The 24,464-nt window shown below is 45.7% G+C and overlaps 2 protein-coding genes across 7 annotated transcripts in view; one reads left to right on the forward strand and one right to left on the reverse strand.

Moving 5' to 3' along the window:
• Positions 1 to 24,464, reverse strand: part of LOC309338003 (uncharacterized protein) — a 138,436-nt gene that overhangs the window by 64,321 nt on the left and 49,651 nt on the right. The window lies entirely within an intron of this gene.
• LOC309337976 (uncharacterized protein) overlaps positions 5,626 to 24,464 on the forward strand; it is a 73,153-nt gene continuing 54,314 nt past the window's right edge. The window contains exons 1-2 of one of the 6 annotated variants that reach the window (XM_081855054.1): positions 5,626 to 5,737; positions 17,793 to 17,953. In XM_081855054.1, the coding sequence (XP_081711180.1) occupies positions 17,896 to 17,953 (58 nt within the window). In that variant the 5' untranslated portion in view covers positions 5,626 to 5,737; positions 17,793 to 17,895. Of the gene's footprint in view, positions 5,738 to 17,633; positions 17,954 to 24,464 lie in introns of those variants that run through there. The other 5 variants (XM_081855053.1, XM_081855059.1, XM_081855056.1 and 2 more) reach the window with 5 other exon arrangements.

Below are 24,464 nucleotides of genomic sequence, written 5' to 3' on the forward strand. Positions count from 1 at the left end.
ATCATTGATAAAGATGTTGAATAAGACCGGGCCCAAGACAGAACCCTGTGGCACCCCACTAGTCACTCTTCTCCAGGATGAAGAGGAACCATTGATGAGCACCCTTTGGGTTCGGTCAGTCAGCCAGTTACAAATCCACTGAGTGGTAGCATAGTCAAGACCGCATTTTACCAGCTTCTTTACAAGAATATCATGGGGCACCTTGTCAAATGCCTTGCTGAAATCAAGGTAGGCTACATCCACTGCATTCCCTTCATCTACCAGGCTTGTAATTCTGTCAAAAAACGAGATCAGGTTAGTCTGACATGACTTATTTTTCAGAAATCCATGCTGACTATTGGTGATCACAGTATTCCTTTCTAGGTGCTCACAGATTGTATGCTTAATGATGTCAGACTAACCTGGTCGGTAATTATTTGGGTCCTCTCTTTTCCCCTTTTTGAAAATAGGGACAACATTTGTCCAGTCTGCCGGGACTTCACCTGTTCTCCAGGAATTCTCAAAGATGACTGCCAGTGGTTCTAGGATCACATCTGCCAGTTCTTTTAATACTCTTGGGTGCAGTTCATCTGGCCCTGGAGACTTGAATACATCTAGACTAGCCAAGTATTCTTGTACTATCTCCTTAGTTATTCTGGGCTGTTTCCTCTGCTGAATTATTTGCTCCAAATTCTTCAGGTCGGGCATTGTTTTCTTTTACAGATAGGTAGCCGTGTTGGTCTGCCATAGTCAAAACAAAACAAATTCCTTCCAGTAGCCACATACACCCGGACAACATACTGCCACATACACCCGGACAACACCATTACTGGCCCCAACAACATCACACATACCATCTCGGGACTATTTAATTGTTCATCGTCTAACATTGTGTATGCCATAAAATGCCAACAGTGTCCTTCAGCTCTCTATATTGGACAAACAGGCCAGACCTTACGCCAAAGAATAAACGGACATAAATCGGACATCAGGAATCACAAGACAGAGAAACCAGTAGGAGAACATTTCAATCTCCCAGGACATTCTATACAAGATCTCAAAGTAGCTGTTTTACTACAAAGGAATTTCAGAAATAGACTGGAAAGAGAAGCTGCTGAATTACAACTTATCACCAAACTCAAAACCATGGAAAAACCTGGTCTGAACAAAGACCTTGGATTCTTATCTCATTATACATGACAAAGCCATTTTTCACCTTTTCACCCCTTGCTTCTTCCTGTAAGACCTATTGCAGTCGTTAAGAGTCGTCAACAGGCTCATCACAGCTATCTGCCAATCACCCATTCCCACCACCCTTCTGAGTAATACCCCTCCCCACCTTCTCACTATATAGAAGGGTCTGGAAACTTCTGTTTCAGTGTATCTGAAGAAGTGTGCATGCACACGAAAGCTCATACCAAGAACTGACTTAGTTGGTCTTTAAGGTGCTACTGGAAGGAATTTGTATTGTTTTCTTTATCGGAGAAGACTGAGGCAAAGAAGGCATTGAGGAGTTCACCCCTTTCTGTGTCCCCTGTTTGCATTTCACCATCTTCTCCTCTGAGTGACCCCACTGTTTCTTTGTTCTTCCTTTTGCTACAAACATACCCATAAAAGCCTTTTTTGTTGCTTTTAACCTCTCTAGCAAGCCTGAGTTCATTCTGTGCTTTAGCTTTTCTGACTTTGTGTCTACACGTGCTGGCTATTTGTTTGAATTCCTCTTTGGTGGTTTCCCCCCTTTTCCATATTTTGTACACATCCTATTTTAATCTTAACTCAGTTAAAAGTTCTTTAGATAGCCGGGGGCCCACTAGGGGGCGCATAGGAAGATGGCTGACAATAACATCTCTCCGACCCACGGGAGGTATTTGGAGGCTATGTTGGGAGTAATTAGCCTCCCTAAACCCACTCAAGATGGTGAGTGGGGCCGTATGCCTGCTGTGCCCGATACCACCCCCAAATTTTCGAGGGGGATGGGGGCATTAGGCACAAAACCCTCCCGTGGGTCGGCACTCCTGGATGCCATCTCTGACCTGCGCCACTAGCTGCGAGAACTTCAAAAGAAATGATTTGGCACGAAGGAATGCACATACTTCAGGAAATGAGGAGGAGTGAATACTGCAACAAAGAGGTCTCTGGAAAAACAAGATTTAATTTATGAGAAGATATGGTATGGCAAAGACTGATGGGGGAGGGGAAAAACATTTTATTTTACTTATGTGATTAACCCCAAGAATCCCCTCCCTTCAAGAGTCAAAAGCCAGAAATGAGGTTTTAAGGACTTAAGCTGTGAATCTAAGGCTGTGTGGAGATAAACTTTCAAATCAAAGTATGTTTTTATACTGTTGAATGTATAAGAGCTTTGTTCCTACGCAGTCAAAAATGTCGCCATCGCCATCTTGGGAAGCTCTGTCGGAGGAATAAGCCTGGGAGGACAGTGAATATCGTGGGAGAGACTCATCAAAGAGGCTTTAAGTACGACAGAGCTATGAATTTATGAGGGAAAAAGTGATCTTATCTCCGAAGGTGATGATTTATGGGAACCATCTGGATGGAGGTTCACGACGGGAAATCTACGCAGGAGCATTACCGGTGTATATCGGCTTAAGGAGACCATCAGGAGAGACCATAAAGGACAAAGAGAAAATATTTGATTAAGAAGTGATGTGGAAACAGCAAGATAATACTGGAAAGAACTTTGAATATGTGTTTGGACTGTTTGAACATCTATTTGGACTTATTTGGACTGATTTGGACATTAATGCAGAAGTAATGATTAGATCAGAATCCCTCCTCGGATCTGGAAGTATGGGACCCCCCCCCCAAAAAAAATTAAAAATTTGGCACTGTAATTTGGAATATATGTGATGTGGTTTGATTCGATGTGATTGGCCGGTTAATAAAAATTTATTTTTTTAAAAAAAAAGTTCTTTAGATAGCCACCCTGGCTTCTTTAGGCACCTTCTGTGTTTCCGTCTCATTGGTATTGCCTGAAGTTGTGCTTTTACTATCTCCCTCTTAACAAACTCCCAGCCATCATGAACTCCCTTTCCTTTTAGTATTACTGTCCATGGGATCTCACCCAGCACTTCTCTAAGTTTTATGAAGTCGGCTTTCTTAAAGTCAAGAAATGGAGTCCTAGTATGCTTGTCTGCTCCTTTCCGCTGTATAGTAAACTTCGGAAGAGCATGATCACTCGCGCCTAATGATCCTTCCACTTCTACCCCACTAACCAGGTCATCAACATTGGTTAGGACCAGATCTAAAATGGCTGTTCCTCTTGTTGCTTCTCCCACTTTCTGGACAATGAAGTTGTCTGCAAGGCCAGTGAGGAATCTGTTTGACCTTATGCTCTTGGCTGAGTTTGACATCCAACAAATATCCGGGTAATTGAAGTCCCCCATTACTACTATCTCCCTTCCTTTTGCATGCTTGGCCATCTGTTCCAGGAAGGCATCATCTATGTCCTCCATTTGGCTTGGGGATCTATAGTAAACTCCCACAATGAGGGACTCAGAGAGGTTCCAGGGAGTGGGGGGAGGAACTGAAGAACCAGGAATGGCTATTGCTGCCTAGTGATCAAGATCCCAGGTTCAATCATCATCTGGGTCTTTCATTCTTTTCAACTTTCATTCATACACATTAATGCATAATTGTCATGAACTGGGCTGAGGAGGAATGGTGGAGACTGCCACCCCAACTTGACCCTTCCAGGGAGGAGGAAGTGGAAGACAGTTTAGATTTACAACAGGGTCTTGAGGGAGGTCACAACTCAGAGGCGGGGGGGGGGAGTTGGGAAATAATGGGAGAGGAGGAGAAGGAGGAAGCACCAGGAAGAAATCACGTTGACAAAAGACAGAACTCTACAGTGCCATCTGGTGTCACAGTGTTACAATGCATTTAAAACACTTTAAAAACCCCCACAAAAACTAATGTAGCTGAGTCTACATATATTAATTTCTATCTTCTCTCATTATGAGTTATATGTTTTTAAAGGCTTTAAATGAAGTACAGACTGTCAGAATACACCTCTGGGGGCTCCCGCAGCCCCTGGGATGAGACAAACCTCTCCGGGCATCTTCCTGATGTTGCGCAGCTCCAGGACATCCACAAATCATCAGTCCTGGAACGCTCCAGGGACACATAGCAGATGCCTATGTGCACACACACTCAGCAGAGATCAGCAGAAACGAAGTGGAGATTGGTGTGCTCATTCTAAGCATTTATTAAGCAGAATTTACAGGACAAACGTTCATGGTGTCCTCTCACTCTACCCTTAGAGAGAACAGAACAGAAAAAAGAACAAAACACAACAGAGCAGAAGAGTTAAGGCCAAGTTCCATTCCCACACTTTCCAAGCCTGGGAAAGTAAACATGGACATATGACATAACAGATGCATAACCAGCAACGGGAGGAGTGAAAACCTGACAGACTACCTAAAAGTGTTTGTATGTTCTATCTCTATAAACTGTCCTCTTCCAGACTCACAGCAAGGGGAAGTCATGAAGTGACACACCTCACACCTGCAAATTGAAATATACTCAGAGTCCTGCAGTGATTTCATACTCTTTATTGCAACTTGTAAAACAGTGATTGAATTTCCCCCCAAAACCTCCGGCATAACCTTCAGTCATACCTCGGGATAAATACGTTTCAGGTTGAGCGCTTTCAGGTTGCGCTCAGTGGCAACCCAGAAGTAACGGAGTGTGTTACTTCTGGGTTTCGCTGCTTGCGCATGCGCAGATGGCCAAAATGACATCACACGCATGCGCGGAAGCGGCGAAACGTGACTCGCGCACGCGCAGACGCGCTGTTGCATCTTACATTCTGTTCGGGATGCGAACGGGGCTCTGGAACGGATCCCATTCGCATCCTGAGGTACCACTGTACATTATTTACACAATGAGTCCTGTCTGATTGGCTTATTCTGCTTCCCTCCTGGAGCCTGCAGTAGCAGCCCAATCAGTTGTTGCATTCTAGAATCCTACCAGCCTGATAGGCTGATTAACGTCCTCCTGGGGTCTGATTGGGCTGCTGCTGCAAGCCAATCAGTTGTTGCATTCTAGGATCCTACTTGCCTATTGTTCTAGGATCCAAGCTTAGTACATTGTTGTTGTTTAGTCATTTAGTAATGTCCGACTCTTCGTGACCCCATGGACCAGAGCACACCAGGCACCATGTTAACGAGGTGCCACCACACAAGCAGAAAAGTGCAGCGGAATTGTGTGGGCGGTAACCTCTAATGCCATCGCCAATCCGTGCTGCCTTCCGGTGCTCAAAGAGACAGGTAAAACTTGGGTAATCCCATTCCTGTTGTTGCCACCCATCCACACAGGCAAGAAGAGGACGAGATGTATTATCACAGCGACGACGAGCTTCTGGGTGAGGGGGACACCATCAGCGAGGGCTCTCTCAACGCCAGGTACAAGGAACCCAGAGAAACTTGGGTTTCCTCTCTGGATTGCTGTGGTGGAATTGAGCAGAAGCCGAGTGGGCAACAGCTGTCCTTGCAGGGAAGGTGGAGAATCGCCACCATTGTTATTGGTCCTCATAGATGCTCATGCAAAGATGAAGGATGCAGTGCAGCCATGAGGCAGGAGAGGCTGTGTTGCGCCACCTCCCTTCCCCTGCATGCGGGGATGGCTTTATGAAAATGTGGAACGATGGCAGGGAGATCTCACCTGGTGCCGATTTCTCTGATCTGTTCAAACCTGTCCAAGGGCGTGGCATGGCATGGGGTGTGTGATATCAAAGCATGTGAGTGAGTCTTTGCATCCTGGGTCGTAGTTCTCTAGATGAGGGGAAGAATTGGGGCGGGGCAGGATGAGCTGTGATGGGATTGCTTTGTGGGTCAACAAGGACCCTCTATCTGTGGAGAAGGTGGATAAAGGGAAGTTTGTCCATCTTGCTCATAAGGCTGGAACCTGTGGACATCCAATGAATGCTGGAAGTTTCAGGACAGAGAAATGAAAAGACTTATTCCCCAGCTTATGGTTAAACTGTGGAACTCCCTGCCAGTGATGGCCACCAGCTGGGATGGCTTTAAAAGAGGGTGGAGGAGGAGGACTACCAATGGCTAGCAGCCACGATGGCTTTGCTCTGCCTTCACAGCTGGAGACAGCGATGCTTCTCAGTCCCCATTACTGGAAGCTGGAGAGGAGAGGGCTCCTGTGCATGTATCCTGCTTGTGGGTCTGGCTGGCCAAATGCACAGAATTATTTATTTATTTATTTATTTATACCCTGCCCATCCGGATGAGTTTCCCCAGCCACTCTGGGCGGCTTCCAATCAAGTGTTAAAAACTATACAGCTGGCGCCGGAATCGTGGAAGGAAGCATTTATCACATTGATACCTAAATCGGAGTCTGAAAAGACACAACTCAAGAACTACCGTCCCATCTCCCTTTTAAATGTGGATTACAAAATATTTGCAGATGTTCTGGCAAGTAGACTTAAAAAAATTCTAAATGAAGTAATTCACAAAGACCAGGCAGGCTTTCTCCCAGGTAGACACATGTTTGCTAATACAAGGAACATTATTGACATCTTGGAACTTTTGCAAACAGACATAAATACAAAAGCAGTGCTAATCTTCATAGATGCGGAGAAGGCCTTTGATAATATCTCTTGGAAATTTATGAAGGGAAATTTAAAAGAAATGGGAGTGGGTCGGGGTTTTGAGAATGGGATTGATGCAATATATTCAGAACAAAAGGCTAAATTGATAGTTAACAATGTGGTTACAGAAGAGTTTAAAATTGAAAAAGGAACACGACAAGGCTGCCCGATTTCCCCTTTGCTATTTATATCGGTTCTGGAGGTGCTCTTAAATATGATTAGAGGGGACCGGTTGGTGGAAGGGATTCAGGTCAGAGCGAAACAATGCAAACTTAAAGCTTTTGCAGATGACCTAGTTCTGACCCTGCAGGAGCCAGAATCTAGTACAAAAAGAGTATTACAATTGATTCAAGATTTTGGTCGGGTGGCGGGATTTCAACTAAATAAACAGAAAACTAAGGTGTTGGGAAAAAATCTGACAGATACAGAGTCAGAACGGTTTCAGAGAGAAACAGAACTAACTGTGGTTAAAAAAGTAAAGTACCTAGGGGTAAATATAACAGCAAAAAATCTGAGTCTATTTAAGGATAACTATGAAAAATGTTGGTCTGAAATTAAGAGAGACTTGGACAGTTGGACAAAATTGAAGCTTTCTTTGTTAGGCCGAATTGCTGCTATTAAGATGAATGTATTGCCAAAGATGTTGTTTTTGTTTCAAACATTGCAGATTGTGGACAAGACGGAGTGCTTCCGGAAGTGGCAGAGAGATATATCTAAATTTGTCTGGCAGGGCAAAAAGCCCAGAATTAAGTTTAAGATACTAACTGATGCGAAAGAAAGAGGGGGCTTTGCCCTGCCAGACTTAAAGCTGTACTATGAAGCCGCAGCTTTCTGCTGGCTAAAAGACTGGCTACTTCTCGAAGACACTGATGTACTGGACCTGGAAGGTTTTAACAATGCTTTTGGTTGGCATACATACTTATGGTATGATAAGGTTAAGATCAATAAGGCCTTTAAGAACCATATTGTCAGGAAAGCAGTATTTAATGTCTGGACAAAATACAAAGACTTATTGGAAAACAAAACTCCGAGGTGGCTTTCACCTCTGGAAGCTAAGGCCCGAAAAAGACCCAATATGGAGGCCAAATGGCCAAAATATTGGGAAATATTAGAAAAAGATGGAGACAATTGGAAATTGCAGAGTTTGGAGAAAATGAAGGATAAAGTGCGAGACTGGTTACATTACGCTCAGATTAAAGAAGTCTTCAAAAATGATAAAAAGTTAGGGTTCCAGGTGGAGAAATCGAAGTTGGAAACAGAATTGTTAGAACCAAAGACTAAGGTATTATCAAGAATGTATAACCTGCTGTTAAAATGGAATACACAAGACGAAATGGTTAAATCGGTTATGATAAAGTGGGCTCAGGACATTGGGCATAACATTATGTTTGAGGACTGGGAAAGGTTGTGGACCACTGGGCTGAACTTCACTGCATGTAATGCTCTGAAGGAAAATGTATTGAAAATGATATATAGATGGTACATGACCCCAGTTAAACTTGCCAAAATATACCATTTGTCTGATAATAAATGTTGGAAATGTAAAGAAAATGAAGGAACATTCTTTCACCTCTGGTGGACCTGCCCTAAAGTGAAGGCCTTCTGGGAAATGATATATAATGAGTTGAAAAAGGTATTTAAGTATACCTTCACTAAGAAACCAGAGGCCTTCCTTCTGGGTATTGTCTGCCAGAAGCTGTTAAAGAAGGACCGAACATTTTTTATGTATGCAACAACGGCAGCAAGGATACTCATCACTAAGAGTTGGAAAACTCAAGATCTACCCACACTGGAAGAGTGGCAGATGCAGCTGATGGACTATATGCAACTGGCCGAGATGACTGGCAGAATCCGAGACCTGGGAGAAGAGAGGGTTGAAGAAGACTGGAAGAAATTTAAGATTTATTTACAAAAATATTGTAATTTGGTTGAATGTTAAGAAGGATGCTAGATCACAAATAATTGTCCACCACTGAATTAGATCTGAATTTGACGATAAGTGAGATTAAGGAAAATATAAATCTTTTGGAGAACTGCTAGATTCTACTTAAATGAGCGGATATAAGATTGTAAACAAGATGGTAATTTGCTTGGAAAAAAATTTTCAACGATGTAAGTGGGAGCGGGAGACGTGAGGGAGTCCAAAGAAGTGACGAAATTATGTTATGATATAAGTAATGTTGTTTATTATTTATGCATTTGTATTCAAAAAACTTTAATAAATATTTATATTAAAAAAAAAAACAATACAGCTGGATTCTGGATGGGCCCTTGGCTTGATCCAGCAAAGCACTTCCTATGCTCTTTAGTTCACAGAGGGAGGGGATGAAGAGCCTTTGCAGAACAAGCAAAGGAAAACCTTTGCCATTCAGCATTGCCAGGCTTGGCCAACCTTGTTGTTGTTTAGTCGTTTAGTCGTGTCCGACTCTTCATGACCCCATGGACCAGAGCACGCCAGGCACTCCTGTCTTCCACTGCCTCCCACAGTTTGGTCAAACTCATGCTGGTAGCTTCGAGAACACTGTCCAACCACCTCGTCCTCTGTCGTCCCCTTCTCCTTGTGCACTCCATCTTTCCCAACATCAGGGTCTTTTCCACGGAGTCTTCTCTTCTCATGAGGTGGCCAAAGTATTGGAGCCTCAGCTTCATGATCTGTCCTTCCAGTGAGCACTCAGGGCTGATTTCCTTCAGAATGGAGAGGTTTGATCTTCTTGCAGTCCATGGGACTCAAGAGTCTCCTCCAGCACCATAATTCAAAAGCATAAATTCTTCAGTGATCAGCCTTCTTTACGGTCCAGCTCTCACTTCCATATATCACTACAGGGAAAACCATAGCTTTAACTACACAGGCCTTTTTTGGCAAGGTGATGTCTCTGCTTTTTAAGATGCTGTCTAGGTTTTTTATTGCTTTTCTCCCAAGAAGCAGGCGTCTTTTAATTTCGTGACTGCTGTCACCATCTGCAGTGATCATGGAGCCCAAGAAAGTAAAATCTCTCACTCCCTCCATTTCTTCCCCTTCTATTTGCCAGAAGGTGATGGGCCCAGTGGCCATGATCTTCATTTTTTGATGTTGAGCTTCAGACCATATTTTGCGCTCTCCTCTTTCACCCTCATTAAAAGGTTCTTTAATTCCTCCTCACTTTCTGCCATCAAGGTTGTGTCATCTGCATATCTGAAGTTGTTGATATTTCTTCCGGCCATCTTAATTCCGGCTTGGGATTCATCCAGCCCAGCCTTTTGCATGATAAATTTTGCATATAAGTTAAATAAGCAGGGAGATAATATACAGCCTTGTCATACTCCTTTCCCAATTTTGAACCAATCAGTTGTTCCATATCCAGTTCTAAGTGTAGCTTCTTGTCCTACATAGAGATTTGCGTGTTGAGATCCACAGTGCCACCCCCCAAATAATTCACACTTCACACATCAATTTTGTTTAAGGTTTTTGGCATAGTTTTTGGCCACAACTTTTTATTCAAATACAAAAATTGTGAGTGGTTGCTTAGGCATTGGTTATGACTATCTGTCCTGGCCCTCAAGGACAGAGCTGGTCCTTCCGGACTCCACCGGAAGCCAGCGTGGGAAACAAGTATTGGATGAGAAGTGAGGCTGGGAAACAGACCCTCGCTTCACACCCTCATGTTCCGGTGGGGCTTGCACGGCCCAAGTCCGGCTCCACGGACAAGGACGAAAGAATGGCAAGCCCCTGGATTCCTTTAACGGAATTCCCTTTCCGCATCATTTAGAGGGATAGGCACTTACCCCTCCAAGCACCAATTAACCAATGCCTAACCGCCATGGAGCCTCCAGCTCACCGCCAAACCACTCACAAACCCAACCAAGACCTCAGCTTGGCCACCACCGCACCTATCCAAGCCTCATTCCCTGAAGCAGAAAGGTGCACACCATCATCTCGGGAAAAGGATGGCATCTTAAAAAGAATCGCAGGGTGAGAGATCACCTCACCACCCAGCTCACCAATTCGAATAGCCACAGCCGAATTGATGTGTTTCCTGGCCCTTTCAATGGCCACTGGACAACGACTGCCCCTCCACACGCATCGTTGCAAAAGCTGAGACCAAAATATTTTTGCCGTAGGCACCATTGCCCGCAATGTGTCCAAGTCCATCAAAATTGCAGCACGCAGGGAAAAACAGCTCATATCCACCAGGTCATTCTCTCCCAACTGTATTACAATGGCTGATGGCGGCCCCTCACGGATCAACTGGCTCCGGATCCGTGGCAGGAGCTCCGACCAAAGCATTCCACGTCTGGGCAGCCAGGACATCTGCACATGGGGAGGAAGGCCAAGACCTGGACCGATACCAGCCTGCCGTGCTGCGACACCAGCCCAATGGACGATGCTGTGCCCCACCATCCACACGCGGACAGGCGCCAGACCTGGTATAACATAAACAGACAGAATACATCATGTTAACGAACATAGCCTCTGAACGCATTTGATTTCCAACGGCCCAAATCCTTTATCCTGGCAGCTGACAAACCCCAATGGGCTGCCGTCGTGGCAGCCCCAATCCGAAATGAATGGGGGGCAAAGTCTCCAGCTGTGCTGCCACAAGCCCGAATCACTTTTCGCATCACCCTTGCAAATTGTTGCCTTGATAGTGGCAACCCATCCTTGTGCCGGAGCAGAGGCCCATCCCCTTGGGTGCGCACAGCCAGGTATTTGCTAACGTCTTTTACAGGGCAAGGGCCCGCCTCCCCTGTGGCAGGGAGACGAATGAGCGCACCCTTACCCTTCTGATCCGTCTTAGAATGCCTAACCGTGATCCTCAATTCGGTAGGGGATAACTGCACGTCTTGGAGGAAGAGGCCCCATGAGCGACCATCCCTATGATCCTCCACCACAATTTCACCCACTCTTAACGCACCAAAAAAGGCTAAGGAAAAGGCAGCCGAGAATAGGCGTGCCTCATACCCCAACCAACACACCACCCGCAGCTTTTTACGCATATTGCTCAGCATGTCAAAAGAGATGGGGCGCCTAGATACCGGCCGGGGAGGATACAACCTACCCCAGCCTTCAAGGGCCTTGCGGACAATAAACTTCGCGCAAGGATCCTTATCATAAAATGTTTTGCAGAAAAATGCTATGGCAGCTGCTTGCATCCTAATTGTCTTCGCTGCCCGCCCCAATTGAAACAAATGTGCTAGATACTCTAAAACCTGCGAGGAGGTGGGTGGGGCCCCCTGTATTTTTCTGGCAGACCGACGCATAAATGTCATAAAATCATCCCAAACTTTTGTATAAGATCGCAGGGTAGAAGGGGAAACCGATGCCGCTACTCCCTGCAAAACTAATTGTTGCCAAGGTTCCAGAGATGATCCGGGAAATATTCTGGAAGTATCCGTGCCTCTGGAACCAGGAGTCTGAATCGCTCCATCTGAAAACGGGACAGAGCATCAGCAATTTCGTTAGACACCCCAGGAATAAAACGAGCAGAAAAAACTATATTACAACGCAAACAATGCAGCACAAAAACTCGCAAGAGGGCCGACACCCGAGGGGAGCGTGACGACAGCTTGGCTAGGACCGTCACCACCGCCTGGTTGTCAGTCCAGAAGCAGACACGTCGGTTCCTGAACTCCTCAACCCACAAATGCACTGCCACTGCAATGGGAAAAAACTCGAGAAAAGTTAGGTCCCGCGTAATCTCTCCTCCCCTCCATTCATACGGCCAACGCTTTGCACACCAGCGGCCCTTCCAATAAAGACCAAAGCCCAGCGAACCAGCAGCATCAGACTGCACCTGAAAGTCATTGTGGAAATTTAACGTGTTTTGCCATAGTGAAACCCCATTGAATTCCTCCAGGAATTCCAACCACATGGACAAATCAGCCCTCACCTCACTGGAAAGGCGCACCCGATGATGTGGCGCCTTCAAACCTGCTGTAAGGCGAGCTAGGCGAGAACAGAAAGGGCGCCCAGGAGCCACCACTTTACAAGCGAAATTAAGATGTCCTAAAAGCGACTGGAGTTGTCTAAGAGACACCTTCCGCAAAGGTACCACTTCCTCTATAATCTTTTTTAAGGCAACCAGCTTGTCGCTCGGCAAACTAGATGTTTGTGCCACCGTATCTAAAAGAATACCCAGGTATTCTTCCAGGTGGAAGAGGACTGGAAAAAATTTAAATTATATCTTAAGAACTGTTGCAAAATCTCGGACTGATAAAATGTCAAGGGTTAAGAAATAGAGAACTATAGCTGTAAATATTTAAGTTAAGAAAATTTTGAGGGAAACTAAATTTTGAAAAGGAATGAAGGATTGCTAAAAAATTTTGAAACAGGGGTGCAGTGAAGGGGAGGCATGGGGAAGTCATGTATTGTTTGTTTATTTGTGTGTTTTTTGTTTTGTGAAAATTAATAAAAATTATTTTAAAAAAAAAATAAAATAAAAGAATACCCAGGTAAGTAAGCTGGGTCGAAGGACCCTCAGTCTTGTCTGCGGCAAGGGGAACCCCAAGTTCCCGCGTAATGTCGGCAAACGCACTCAGGAGCAATAGGCAGTCACCAGTATCAGCAGCAGAGGCCAATAAGAAATCATCCAAATAATGAGTGACTCCGCCCCTTCCTGTCTTAGACTTAAGGGCCCATTCCAAAAATGTGCTAAAAGATTCAAAAGCAGCACATGCGATTGAACATCCCATGGGCATAGCTTTATCGAAGTAATAGTTGCCCTCAAACTGAAAACCCAGCAGCCAAAAATCCTCCGGATGAATTGGCAAAAGGCGAAAAGCCGATTCAATATCACATTTTGCCAATAAAGCGGCTTGTCCAAATTTCCGAATCATCTTGATCGCCTGATCAAGAGAAGCATACTTTACGGAGCATAGCTCCGAAGGAATCACATCATTGACTGACGTACCCTTGGGGTGTGACAAATTATGAATTAGACGAAATTCACCAGGGGCCTTTTTTGGCACGATACCCAATGGGGATACGTGCAAATTATGAAATGGAGGGTCACTAAAAGGACCAGCCATGCGTCGCATGGCCACTTCCTTTTCAATCTTCTTGCGGGCGACCTGAGGTAGCTCGCGAACTGATTTCTGGTTAGCAGGATTACGTGCCACGGGAGACGTGGCTACTGGAATCCGAAAACCAAACGAAAAACCATTACTCAAATAACATGCAGCCTCCCTATTGGGGTAAAATCTCAACCAATTTTACAGTACCTGCAGGCGAACCGGTGTAAAAGCCAATGAAGTCAACACATTATTTTCCTGTTCCCGGGGTTGAGGCGAGGGGGGTTGCCTTGGGGGTTTGTTGAGAACCCCCTTTTCCCCCGCGAAAGGGCCGCCGACCAGCATAACAAGATGAAGCGGGGTGCAAACCATTACACCTTTCACACATGTGAGCAAATTTGCACCCCTGGCGTTGACATGAACCCTTATTAAATTCCCAGCATAACAGGCGACGGCTGGTTTTAAAGGCCCCTGATCTCATCCTCTGTTGTTCCGGCACCTTTTTATCAATGGATGGGGCCACATAAGTGGTCCATACGTCAAGATCTTTACGATCCCAGCGAGCCGAGGGAATCTTAGCTGCCCTGCGCCTAAAGTTCTCATCGTATTTTATCGCGGCTTTTTCACCAGCTTTGGTGAAAGCGGAGCGAACAATAGATAAGTAAACTAACAAATGAAGAGATCTACGCGGATAAGCCGCCATGACCACTCCAGCAAAGACTTGGAAACAATCTAGCCAATGCTCGAATGTCCTGACCGTAGCGGACACACCAGAGCGCTTCCTTGAAGAGCTCGCCCTCTCTTGGTCCTCTGAAGGAGGGGCCAGCTTAAAGATTTCAACGTAACGGCCATTTACGTTACGGCCATTTCCAGAATCCTGGAACGCAGCTTTGTCGACAAATGCGAACCAGGAATGACATCTCTGGCGGAATTGGTAGAGACCTTAACGTCAGGTACCAAGACGCCATCCTTACATTCCTGTACTGCCCCATACTTTGCCCGGTGTGTGTTGGACCGACGTTCCCAAGCCCACCTTGGGAGTCCTGATGCCGCTTCTCCATAGCCCCAGTAAAGCTCCAAGGCACTACCTGCCTCACCATCAGAACTAGAGGAAGACGTGCCGGAATAAGAGGATGACGAGTCGTCCCTCCTCCGTTTTGCATGCCTCCGCGAAGATCGCTTCCGGCGCCGCTTTCCGCCCGAAGACCTTCTAGCAGGCACTGGCAGGCTGTCTTCAATAGAGGACTCAGAGTCAGGATCCTGCCGTGAAGGACCTGGGACCGTATAAGAAGAAGAAGGGTCACCCCTCCTCTGCTTGGCATGTCTCGTGGAAGACCTCCTGCGGTGATGCTTTCCGCCCGAAGACTTCCCGGCAGGAACTGGTAAGCTGTCCTCAATAGAAGAATCAGAATCAGGACCCGGCTGCAATACACCTGTAGCTGATTGAGGAGAAACAACGCGTAAGAGACCAGAACCTGAAGCCACCTCATCTGGAGGTTGGGCCAGCACGCCTTGGAGGGTGGAAGATGCTGAAGGGTTCCCCCTCCCCGAGGCTGTCCCAGAGGAACGTTTTGTCCTCCGGGACTGGCCGCGGGCAGGTAAGTTCTGGGGCTGGGTTAGCTGGGAATCAACCATCAAATCCCCAAGTGATGACCCTTCTCTCCCATCTTCACTAGATGACGGCGACACTGGAGACGCCGCCGCTACTGGATGAGGTGGCCTTCCAGATGTGCAAGGCTGGGAGGAGCAGTGTTGAAGGAAACCATCCATTTCTGCTGCGAAGCGAGACAGGGCTGCTGGATCGCCGGCCATACTTGCCACCAAGGATTGCACCCGCCCTACCGGTTGGCTTGGGGCGGGAGAATGAAGTGCCCTTGATGGGCCTCTAATAGGCCGTTTTGATGTGGAGACTGAGCTGGGGCAGGCAGCGACCTTCTTCGGAGCCATACCTGCTATTCAGATTCAGAAATATAATTAATAACCGCCGCTGCAAAGCGTCACTGCTAACCAAAGCAAATGACTGACACAAAAAACTTTTAATTAAAATAGGCTGTCAATAAAGACTAAATGTCAAATTAACAATAATATCAAGCCAAATTCTTCTTTCTATCTATCTATCTATCTATCTATCTATCTATCTATCTCTATTATTGTTTTAATTTAATTATTTATTATTTTCTATTGGTTAGTTCAGAAAACAAATAGGGTGCACCTACTTAGAGCGGCCAGCAGGGGTCACCGGCTGGCCCACTCACACAGAAAAGGTGCAGTACCGAGCTGAGCCACCAGGGGGAGCCCAGTACCCAGCCCGGGTGAAATAACCTCAATCGCCACCAGGGGGAGCAAGAAAAAGGCAACCAGCGGGGAATTCTCCTCCCACGGCGCAGCCAACTGAAGAGGGCAAAATGGCGGGCGCAACTAGGAGGCCCAGCCTCAGCTCCTCAGGGAGGCAGCCCAACCGGGCAGAAGTGAGCCAGGTACAAAAGAAGAAGCGCTAGGCCAGCGCCGGCGCCACTGGCTCAATCGCGCTGCCGCCGCCGGCCACTTTAACCGGCCAGAAAAGGAGAAGCCGCTCGCGCTTTGCGCGCTAGCCGCGCTGAGCAGCTGGGGCCCGGGGGAGACGAACCTCCCCCCAATGCGGCTCTCCCACCCCCCAGACATACGCAATCGCGGCCAGAAGAGGCCAAGGGCCAAGGCACTGTTTTCCGCGGAACCAGGACGGTAAGGAAGCGCCGCTTAAACCGGGGAGGGGGGGCTTAACTTCGGCGGGAATCGGCTAGGCCTGAGCAGCCTACCGCAAGTTCTTCCGCCGGCTGCCGGGCTCGGGGGCTAGGCAAGCTAACCGCCGCAGCCCACAGAAGCTGGGCCTAGACCAGCAGCTAGCAGTCGCTGCCCGGGCAGTGGCTTAACCGGGGGGTAAGCCCCCACAAGGCCGGGGGGGTGCCCGCCCTCAAGCCCAAAGCGTTAAAGACCACTTACCAGTATAAAATAATAAAGAACAAATAAAACAAATTAAATAAGCCCAATGGAGGATTAAAATTAAAATGCAGAGGGGTGGGAGGATGGGAAGGGGAGGGGGAAGGGAAAATGGACGAAATTAATAGAGGAGCAAGCACAAGGAAAATAGGGGAAATTTTAACTTAGGCCCAAATCGAAAGTAGTAAAGCTCAATAAAACCGTCTCAGCACAGCTCCTGATCCGATGCAAAAACGGCCAAGAAGGACGTCCCCACGTCCGGCACATCTATTTATAGCTTCTGACTCCTCCTCCAAATTGATAACAATCAAATTCCCCCAGCAACCCAATTAACCCTTAAGGCCAGGGTTGCTGACAATTTGCCTAGTCATGGGAGGGCGGCCTGTTCCCCAACCGCAACACGTGCTCTCTGCTAGGGAGAACACGCTTTCTCAGGAGAGAGATGACGTGATCAGGCACACCCATTTCTTTAAGAATTTGCCATAGTTTGCTGTGGTCGTAACACCAATAGATACGGAATCAAACAAGCAAAGACCATGTTTCTTTTTATGCAGTTTTTAATTGTGTTCTATAGTGAGTACTGCATTGATCACCAATTTTTTGGGGCCATGCTGTAAGTTCTGGACCCCCTCCATACAGACTTAAGTTGTAAACAGGTGAATAAATCATATTTCTAAAAGCCAAAATGTACCTTCAGAACTGAGGGTCAGATTTGGCAATATTTCAGTGATGGTGAAATCTTCCTATGGATGATGGAATAAAACCACTATTTTATTTTTTCTTAAAAAAACCGTATGATGGGGAAAGTGTACATAAAACCTTGTGCACCACAAAAACAAGCACAAAATGTGCAGATCAGGAGAAAAGCACACTGAAAAGTTTCTTTTTTGGTAGGTATTGCAATTGCAGTCCAACCACAAGAGGTTGCATCAAACTGCATTACAGCAAAACTATTTCACTTCCTTTCCATTTAGGTGTTGTGAAGTTGAGATTACAGGAAATCTGCTAATTGTTATGGAAATAAAACAGCAGGGCCTGGAGCACAGGACAGATTGTGAACATATGAGAAAGGTGGCTCTGCGGGTAAATCTTAGGAAGAGAAGTAAATAGCTTAGGATGAGTTAAGAGAAAAGGGCCTGGAGGGTTAAGATGCTGAGTTACTGGAAAAACCTGTTTGCAACTTTCCCCACCCAGATGAGCAAATATTTGTTTCAACATCTCTTTGTCACAGGAACGCTATAAGTAAAGAGAACCTCCTTGTTCGATCCAAACTTGACTTCCTTCTGCCTTGGAGGGTCTTCCGTTGGGCAGAGAACTGAGAGACAAATCCAGCCATGAGGTTCCTCTACCTGAGCTTTGCTCTGGTCTTCATCCTCTTCCACGTTGTTGCAGGTAAGAGGACAGCTCAAGCACAAGTGGGGGAGAATCTGCTGCAAATGCAGAAGGTCTCAGGTTCAACAGCAGGTGTTTCTGCAAAGTGCTGGGTTTTTCCCCTGCCAGAAACCCTGGAGATCTGCTGCCTCTCTGTGTAGACAATTCTGAACTAGTGTGACTGGGTATAACAGAGCTATGTATCCTATCTGGCTGCCAAAATAGTGAAGAAGAAAAGTGTATCAAAATAAAACTGAATATGAATAAATTACTTTTGCGAAAGTATCAATGATCAGGCTACAGACTGAGGCATACTCCAGGTTCCATCGTGGTCATTTATATCGTTCAGGCAGGTAGCCGTGTTGGTCTGACACAGTTGAAATAGCACCTTAGAGACCATCTAAGTTTGTTCTGGGTATAAGCTTTCATGTGCATGCACACTTCTTCAGATACAGATATATTGTTGTGAGTTTGGAGGGGTTGCCCAAGTCCCTTCTAAATCCTGGATTCAACAAGGGTAAAAATATAATAGAGGATTTCATTGTTGAACTAGCCAGACAAGCTTCTTTGTGAGAAAATGGTCACCATATTTGGCACCTAATACCCAATGAGTATGACCCAGGCATGTCCAAAGTCCGTTTCAGGGGCCTAACCCAGCCTGCTGATCAATTTATTCCATCCCCAATGGCAGCATAATAAAAGTTCAACAACTCCAGAGGTAAAAAAAAAAAAAAAAGCTCAATAACTTTTGTTCAATTTATCAAATCTGGAAAAAACGTTTTGTGCTGTGTGTGGTGGTCAGCTCAGTGGGATCCCACCTTCGTTGCTAGTGAAATATACTCGGAGTTGAGCGTGGATTTCATGCTCTTTATTCAGCTTATAGTAGTGAGGAATGGAAGTTCCCCAAAAACGTCTGCTTTATATACATTATTTACACAATGGGCCCCACGTGATTGGCTATTTCCAGGATTCTCCTGTAGGCCAATCAGGTTGTGGATTCACTTCCACCTGGAGCTGGATTGGGTGGCTCCTGCAGACCAATCAGACTGCCGCATTCTGAATCCTATTGTTCTAGGACCACTTAGACTGCTGCATTTTGGATCCTATTCAATTCTGTACATAACAGGTAGATCAGGCTGATAGTGAGTGACTGGCCAAAGGCCACCCTGGGAGTGAGGATTTGAACACACTTCCAGAGCTAATGCTAAATACATTAATTCTGGCAAATGACCCACCATAGCCACTAAACGGCTATGAAAAATTGGCGTCCTTGGCTTTTTAAGCTGGTCTGCCCATGTACTATCTGAAACCAAAAGGTCACATTGCCTGCCAGCATTCTTTTCAGCTCTGCTACCCCACTAGAGAGAACTTCTGGGACTAGGCCTGCTCATTTTCTTCCCTGTCTGCTACAGGTTCCTGCATTTCAGGGTAGCATACCCTTCAACCTTTTCCCAATGCAAATAGGGACGGCCCATTCCATAATGATAATTTAACTATGTATACCCCACACATCTTATTGGGTTGCCCAACACTCTTGGCAGCTTCCAAAATATATATAAAAAAATTATAAAACATTAAATATTATAAAAACTTCAGACGGCTTGGGTGTTGGAATAATTCCATACCCCCCAACATTTCTCCGATGAAAATAGAGGCATCCTAAGGACAAGTGGGATATTCTGGGATCAAATCAGAAACCAGTATGGCTTCTCTAAATCAGTGATATCCCTGGAAAATAGAGACACTGGGGTGAACTAGATGTTATTTTGAGCCCTTCAAGCTCTACAATTCTACACATCTTCTGAAGGTGAGGAACCTGACTTTAGGGCCATCAACGAAATATCTCCTTGTTTCTTTGATGCGGATAAACCACCAACAATGCCTGAGTGTGATAAACTGGGAAGGTTCTGCCAAGAGGATCTCAGCAAACCCTGTCCGTCTGGTCGGAATCTTCCGAGTTATTGTGGCGTCAATACACAATGCTGTGCCCTTGAGGGATACCCATGAGCAGCCCACCTCCATGGTTGTGAACGTCTGATGGCTATGCCAGTTCTTTGGGATCTTTGCTTGTGGAAGTGGTGCAAATCTGCCCATGTGTGAAAGCAGACAATGAAATAAATATCAGTTTGCTCAGACGAATAAACACAAAATAATTTCACAATGTTGAAATTGAATGTGTATTTTTCTTTTTCAAAAGCGCCTACTGCTAAATATGACCCAACTCCAATGAAAGAACATCTTATCTGCTGAAAATCCCTATTTACTGAAGTCCTCATCAAGTAGTCTCAGGAACAGATAATTGCAGCCAGTGCTTTTCATTCACACAGGTTATGAGAACATGGGTGGGGCAGGCTGAACTCAACCCAGACTGAAAGCATGACAGAATTGAAGCTGATTTTTAAGGAGCCATTGCCTTGTGGGTGACCACAAATAATTGAGGGTGGCATTTAGTGCTATTGATCATGGCTAGAAAAGACACCTCTATTGGTCTGTCACCCATCCCCCAACTGTATTTCCTGGGTTATGAAGGCGCCCTAAAGATGTTAAAGCAAAGATTATGGGATAATGCACACAGTGACTTGAGATCTCAATCACACACGGTCTGTAGTCCGCTGGCAGTAGTAGTACAATATGGGCATGTCTTTCAGTTAACATCTTACATTAAAAACTTGACAGTAGCAAATTATCAAAGGCTTTTCACCAAAGCCAGACTAAACGTCTTTCCTTCTGCAGTGTTGGATGGCAGGTTGAGAGGAGTTCCCTACCAGGACAGACTTTGCTCGTGTGCTCAAGACATTGATTCCATAAAACATATTTTGTTGCACTGTGCAAAATATGAGCAAGCCAGGGCTGAACTGATACTACCCTTGTTGGTACCTTTCCCGGGAAAATCAGAGGCTCACTATGTCAGGTTTCTATTGGAAGACCGGACAAACGCTAGAACATTAGCAGTGGCAAAGTTTTTATTGGTGGTTGCAAGAACCAATGATCCCTATCTTTTGAACAAAATGCTTGTTTAACTTGGAGGTAGGCTGTATGAATTGTGCATTGCTTCGTAACAATTTGTTGGGTCTCTGGACCATAATAAAGATTGATTTGATTTGCTATTGAAGTTAATGGACATGGCTGCATTAGGTTTATTTATTTCCATGGGTCTACTCTGAGTAGGACTCAGAATTTTTTTTGAGGGGTGGGAATTTCTGTGAATGAGAGAAGAGACTCAGAGAGGTTCCAGGGTGTGGAGGGGTGTGGAGGAACTGAAGAACCAGGAAGGGCTATTGCTGCCTAGTGATCAAGATCCCAGGTTCAATCTTCATCTGGGTCTTTCATTCTTTTCAACTTTCATTCAAACACATTAATTCATAACTGTCAGGGACTGGGCAGAGGAGGAATGGTGGAGACCGTCACCCCAGCTTGACCCTTCCAGGGAGGAGGAAGTGGAAGATAGTTTAGATTTACAACAGGGGCTTGAGGGAGGTCACAGCTGAGAGGCAGATGGGGGGGATTTGGAAATAATGGGAGATGAGGAGGAGGAAGCACGGGGGGGGCAACAGCTGATGGACATAGTGTCTTTAGAAAGCATTCCTGACCCCCTCTCTCCCAGAACCTGTTGAGCCTTGAAAGTCTGAGAGCAAAGAGCTCAAAACAGAGGGCAGGTAGCAGCACCTGTAGAAGTGATGAATGAGGACGTGGGAGAGACGGGGGTAGAGGGTGGAGATTCACTCGGGACAACACCATTATCCAAGAGGCTGGGTTCTATAGCCTCTCTCTGTAATGACTGAATTATAAAAGGACTGTAAGAAACATGTCCTTGTCTTTGTATGTTCCTGGCAACTGGCTGGGGGTTGCTGGCAGCAGCCTGACAATAACAAGACAATGTATAATCACAGATGCCAATCAAAATAAAATACAAGTAGAAAAATATATCTAGAATTAAACACTAGGACCACATTTCCATACAAATTCCAAATAATAATAATAATAATAATAATAATAATAATAATATCGAAAGGTTCTGAGTAACAAGAATAGCTTTATACTCTCCTATGCCTTCTTACTTCAGTACCTTCTAAAAAGACTTCATTTCTTGGCAAAGGCATTTCCTTGTTGTCTTCCCCCTCTCTTATTCTCACCATGTATGGCCCAGATTTTAGTTATTCATTCCCTCATGGTTGTTGTTCTCATTTCTTCCCCGGATTTTGGAAGAGGGTTCTGGCAGCAGTTAAGAGGTGTTGCTGCTTCAATATGTTTCTGTACATGCTGGAAGCCACCCAGAGCGGCTGTGGCAACCCGGTAAGGTGAGTGGGGTCCAAATAATGAAATTATTATCGTTATTATTTTTATCATTATGATGTGATGGAACAATGGAGTAAAAAAGGAAGAGGACATGCAAGTCCAGCAGGTGGCTATCCTTGAAGCCTTTGGGGTGCAGCGGGACCTTGTGATGCGCTCCAAAGGCTTCGGGTTCCTTTTGCTGAAGCCGGGACAGCAAGACTCTTCTGGCTTCAGCAGAGAGGGAGAGCTACGCACCGGCCCTTCAGCAAAGCGGAAGGAGAAATGGAAGGGGCACCATTTCTCCTGCAGCTTCGCTGAAGGGGCACTAAGCAGAGAGAGGGAGAATTATTTTTTTCCTGTTCTCCCCCTACTATGCGTCCTATAGTGTGAAAAATATGGTAAATGGTGTTTCTGTGCACTGCTCTGGTTTGCCAGAAGCGGCTTAGTCATGCTGGCAACATGACCTGGAAGCTGTACGCCGGCTCCCTCGGCGAGTAAAGCGAGATGAGCGCTGCAACCCCAGAGTCATCCGTGACTGGACCTCACCTTTACCTTTAATGGAAGGGGAGAAAAATTAGCAGATAAAGTACTCAAAGACCCAGATAGTTGGCCTCTATGTGGTGTAGAGCCAGTGTGGTGTAGTGGTTAAGAGTGGTAGTCTTGTAATCTGGTGAACCGGGTTCGCGTCTCCGCTCCTCCACATGCAGCTGCTGGGTGACCTTGGGCTAGTCACACTTCTCTGAAGTCTCTCAGCCCCACTCACCTCACAGATACAGATAGGTAGCCGTGTTGGTCTGCCATAGTCAAAACAAAACAAATTCCTTCCAGTAGCACCTTAAAGACCAACTAAGTCAGTTCTTGGTATGAGCTTTCGTGTGCATGCACACTTCTTCAGATACACTTGGTACCTGAAGAAGACACACTTGGTATCTGAAGAAGTGTGCATGCACACGAAAGCTCATACCAAGAATACACACTTGGTATCTGAAGAAGTGTGCATGCACACGAAAGCTCATACCAAGAATACACACTTGGTATCTGAAGAAGTGTGCATGCACACGAAAGCTCATACCAAGAACTGACTTAGTTGGTCTTTAAGGTGCTACTGGAAGGAATTTGTTTTGTTTCACCTCACAGAGTGTTTGTTGTGGGGGAGGAAGGGAAAGGAGAATGTTAGCCGCTTTGAGATTCCTTCGGGTAGTGATAAAGCGGGATATCAAATCCAAACTCTTCTTCTTCTTCTATGTCAGCCTTCATTCCATTTTTCTGAAGGTTTCAAAACCTGTCAGTCAGAATTACAGCTGTTCTAAACCTCAGAAATAATTTCCCATTTGTGTCCTCCCCTGATATTCACAAGGGCTCCCCCCCCCCAAAAAAAATCACAAAATGGTGCCAGAATGTGGTGAACAGATCTCAGTGCTGAAGTGAGAGAAACCAAAAAAGATGGATTGGTCTGAGCTACAAAGCAGTTTCCCAGATTTCTGGCAGAGGGATTGAACCTGAGACCTTCTGCATGCACTACAGGTCTCCCCCCCCCCCGCCGAGTTTCAGCTTCCCTCTTACCTGCAACAACGTGGAAGAGGATGAAGACCAGAGCAAAGCTCAGGAAAAGGAACCTCTTGGCTGCAGTTTCCCCTGAGATCTCTGCCAAAGGGAAGGCACTCTAAGGCAGAAGGAAGAGGTGTTTGGATGGAACAAGGAGGTTCTCTTTACTTATAGTGCTGCCGTGCCAAAGAGATGTTGAAACATACCTTTGGGGAAAGCTGCAAACAGGTATTTCCAGCAACTGTCAGCATCTGAACCCTCCAGGCTCCTTTTCTCTTAACTCATCCTAGGCCATTTATTTGCCTTGGACACCATCCCAAGATTTACCTGCAGGATAACCTTTTTCAAGTCAACAAGTCCCTGTGTGGAAAGGCACGTCTTCTACTGCATCCCAGCAATAACAAGTCCTTCAGCAGAAACACACCACACCTCCTCCTTCCCAGCAAGAGCTATTCCTGGTGGAGGAAGGAACTTCATCTGCTCCTTCCCAGAAAAATGACACTGCTTCCCCTGCTCCTCAACAACAGGATCAGGTCCCTCAGCTGAAGGGCATCACTACTGTTTTCACACGTATTGAATCACAGATCACATTATTCAGTTAGATGCTGGGAACAAGTCTTCTAAGAATCATGGAATGATAGAATTGGAGAGTTGGAAGGGACATCAAGAGTCATCCACAACAACCCCTGCAAAGCAGGAATCTCCATAAAAG

Source organism: Podarcis erhardii (assembly GCF_964252035.2).
Source record: "Podarcis erhardii genome assembly, chromosome: 3".
NCBI lineage: Eukaryota > Metazoa > Chordata > Lepidosauria > Squamata > Lacertidae > Podarcis > Podarcis erhardii.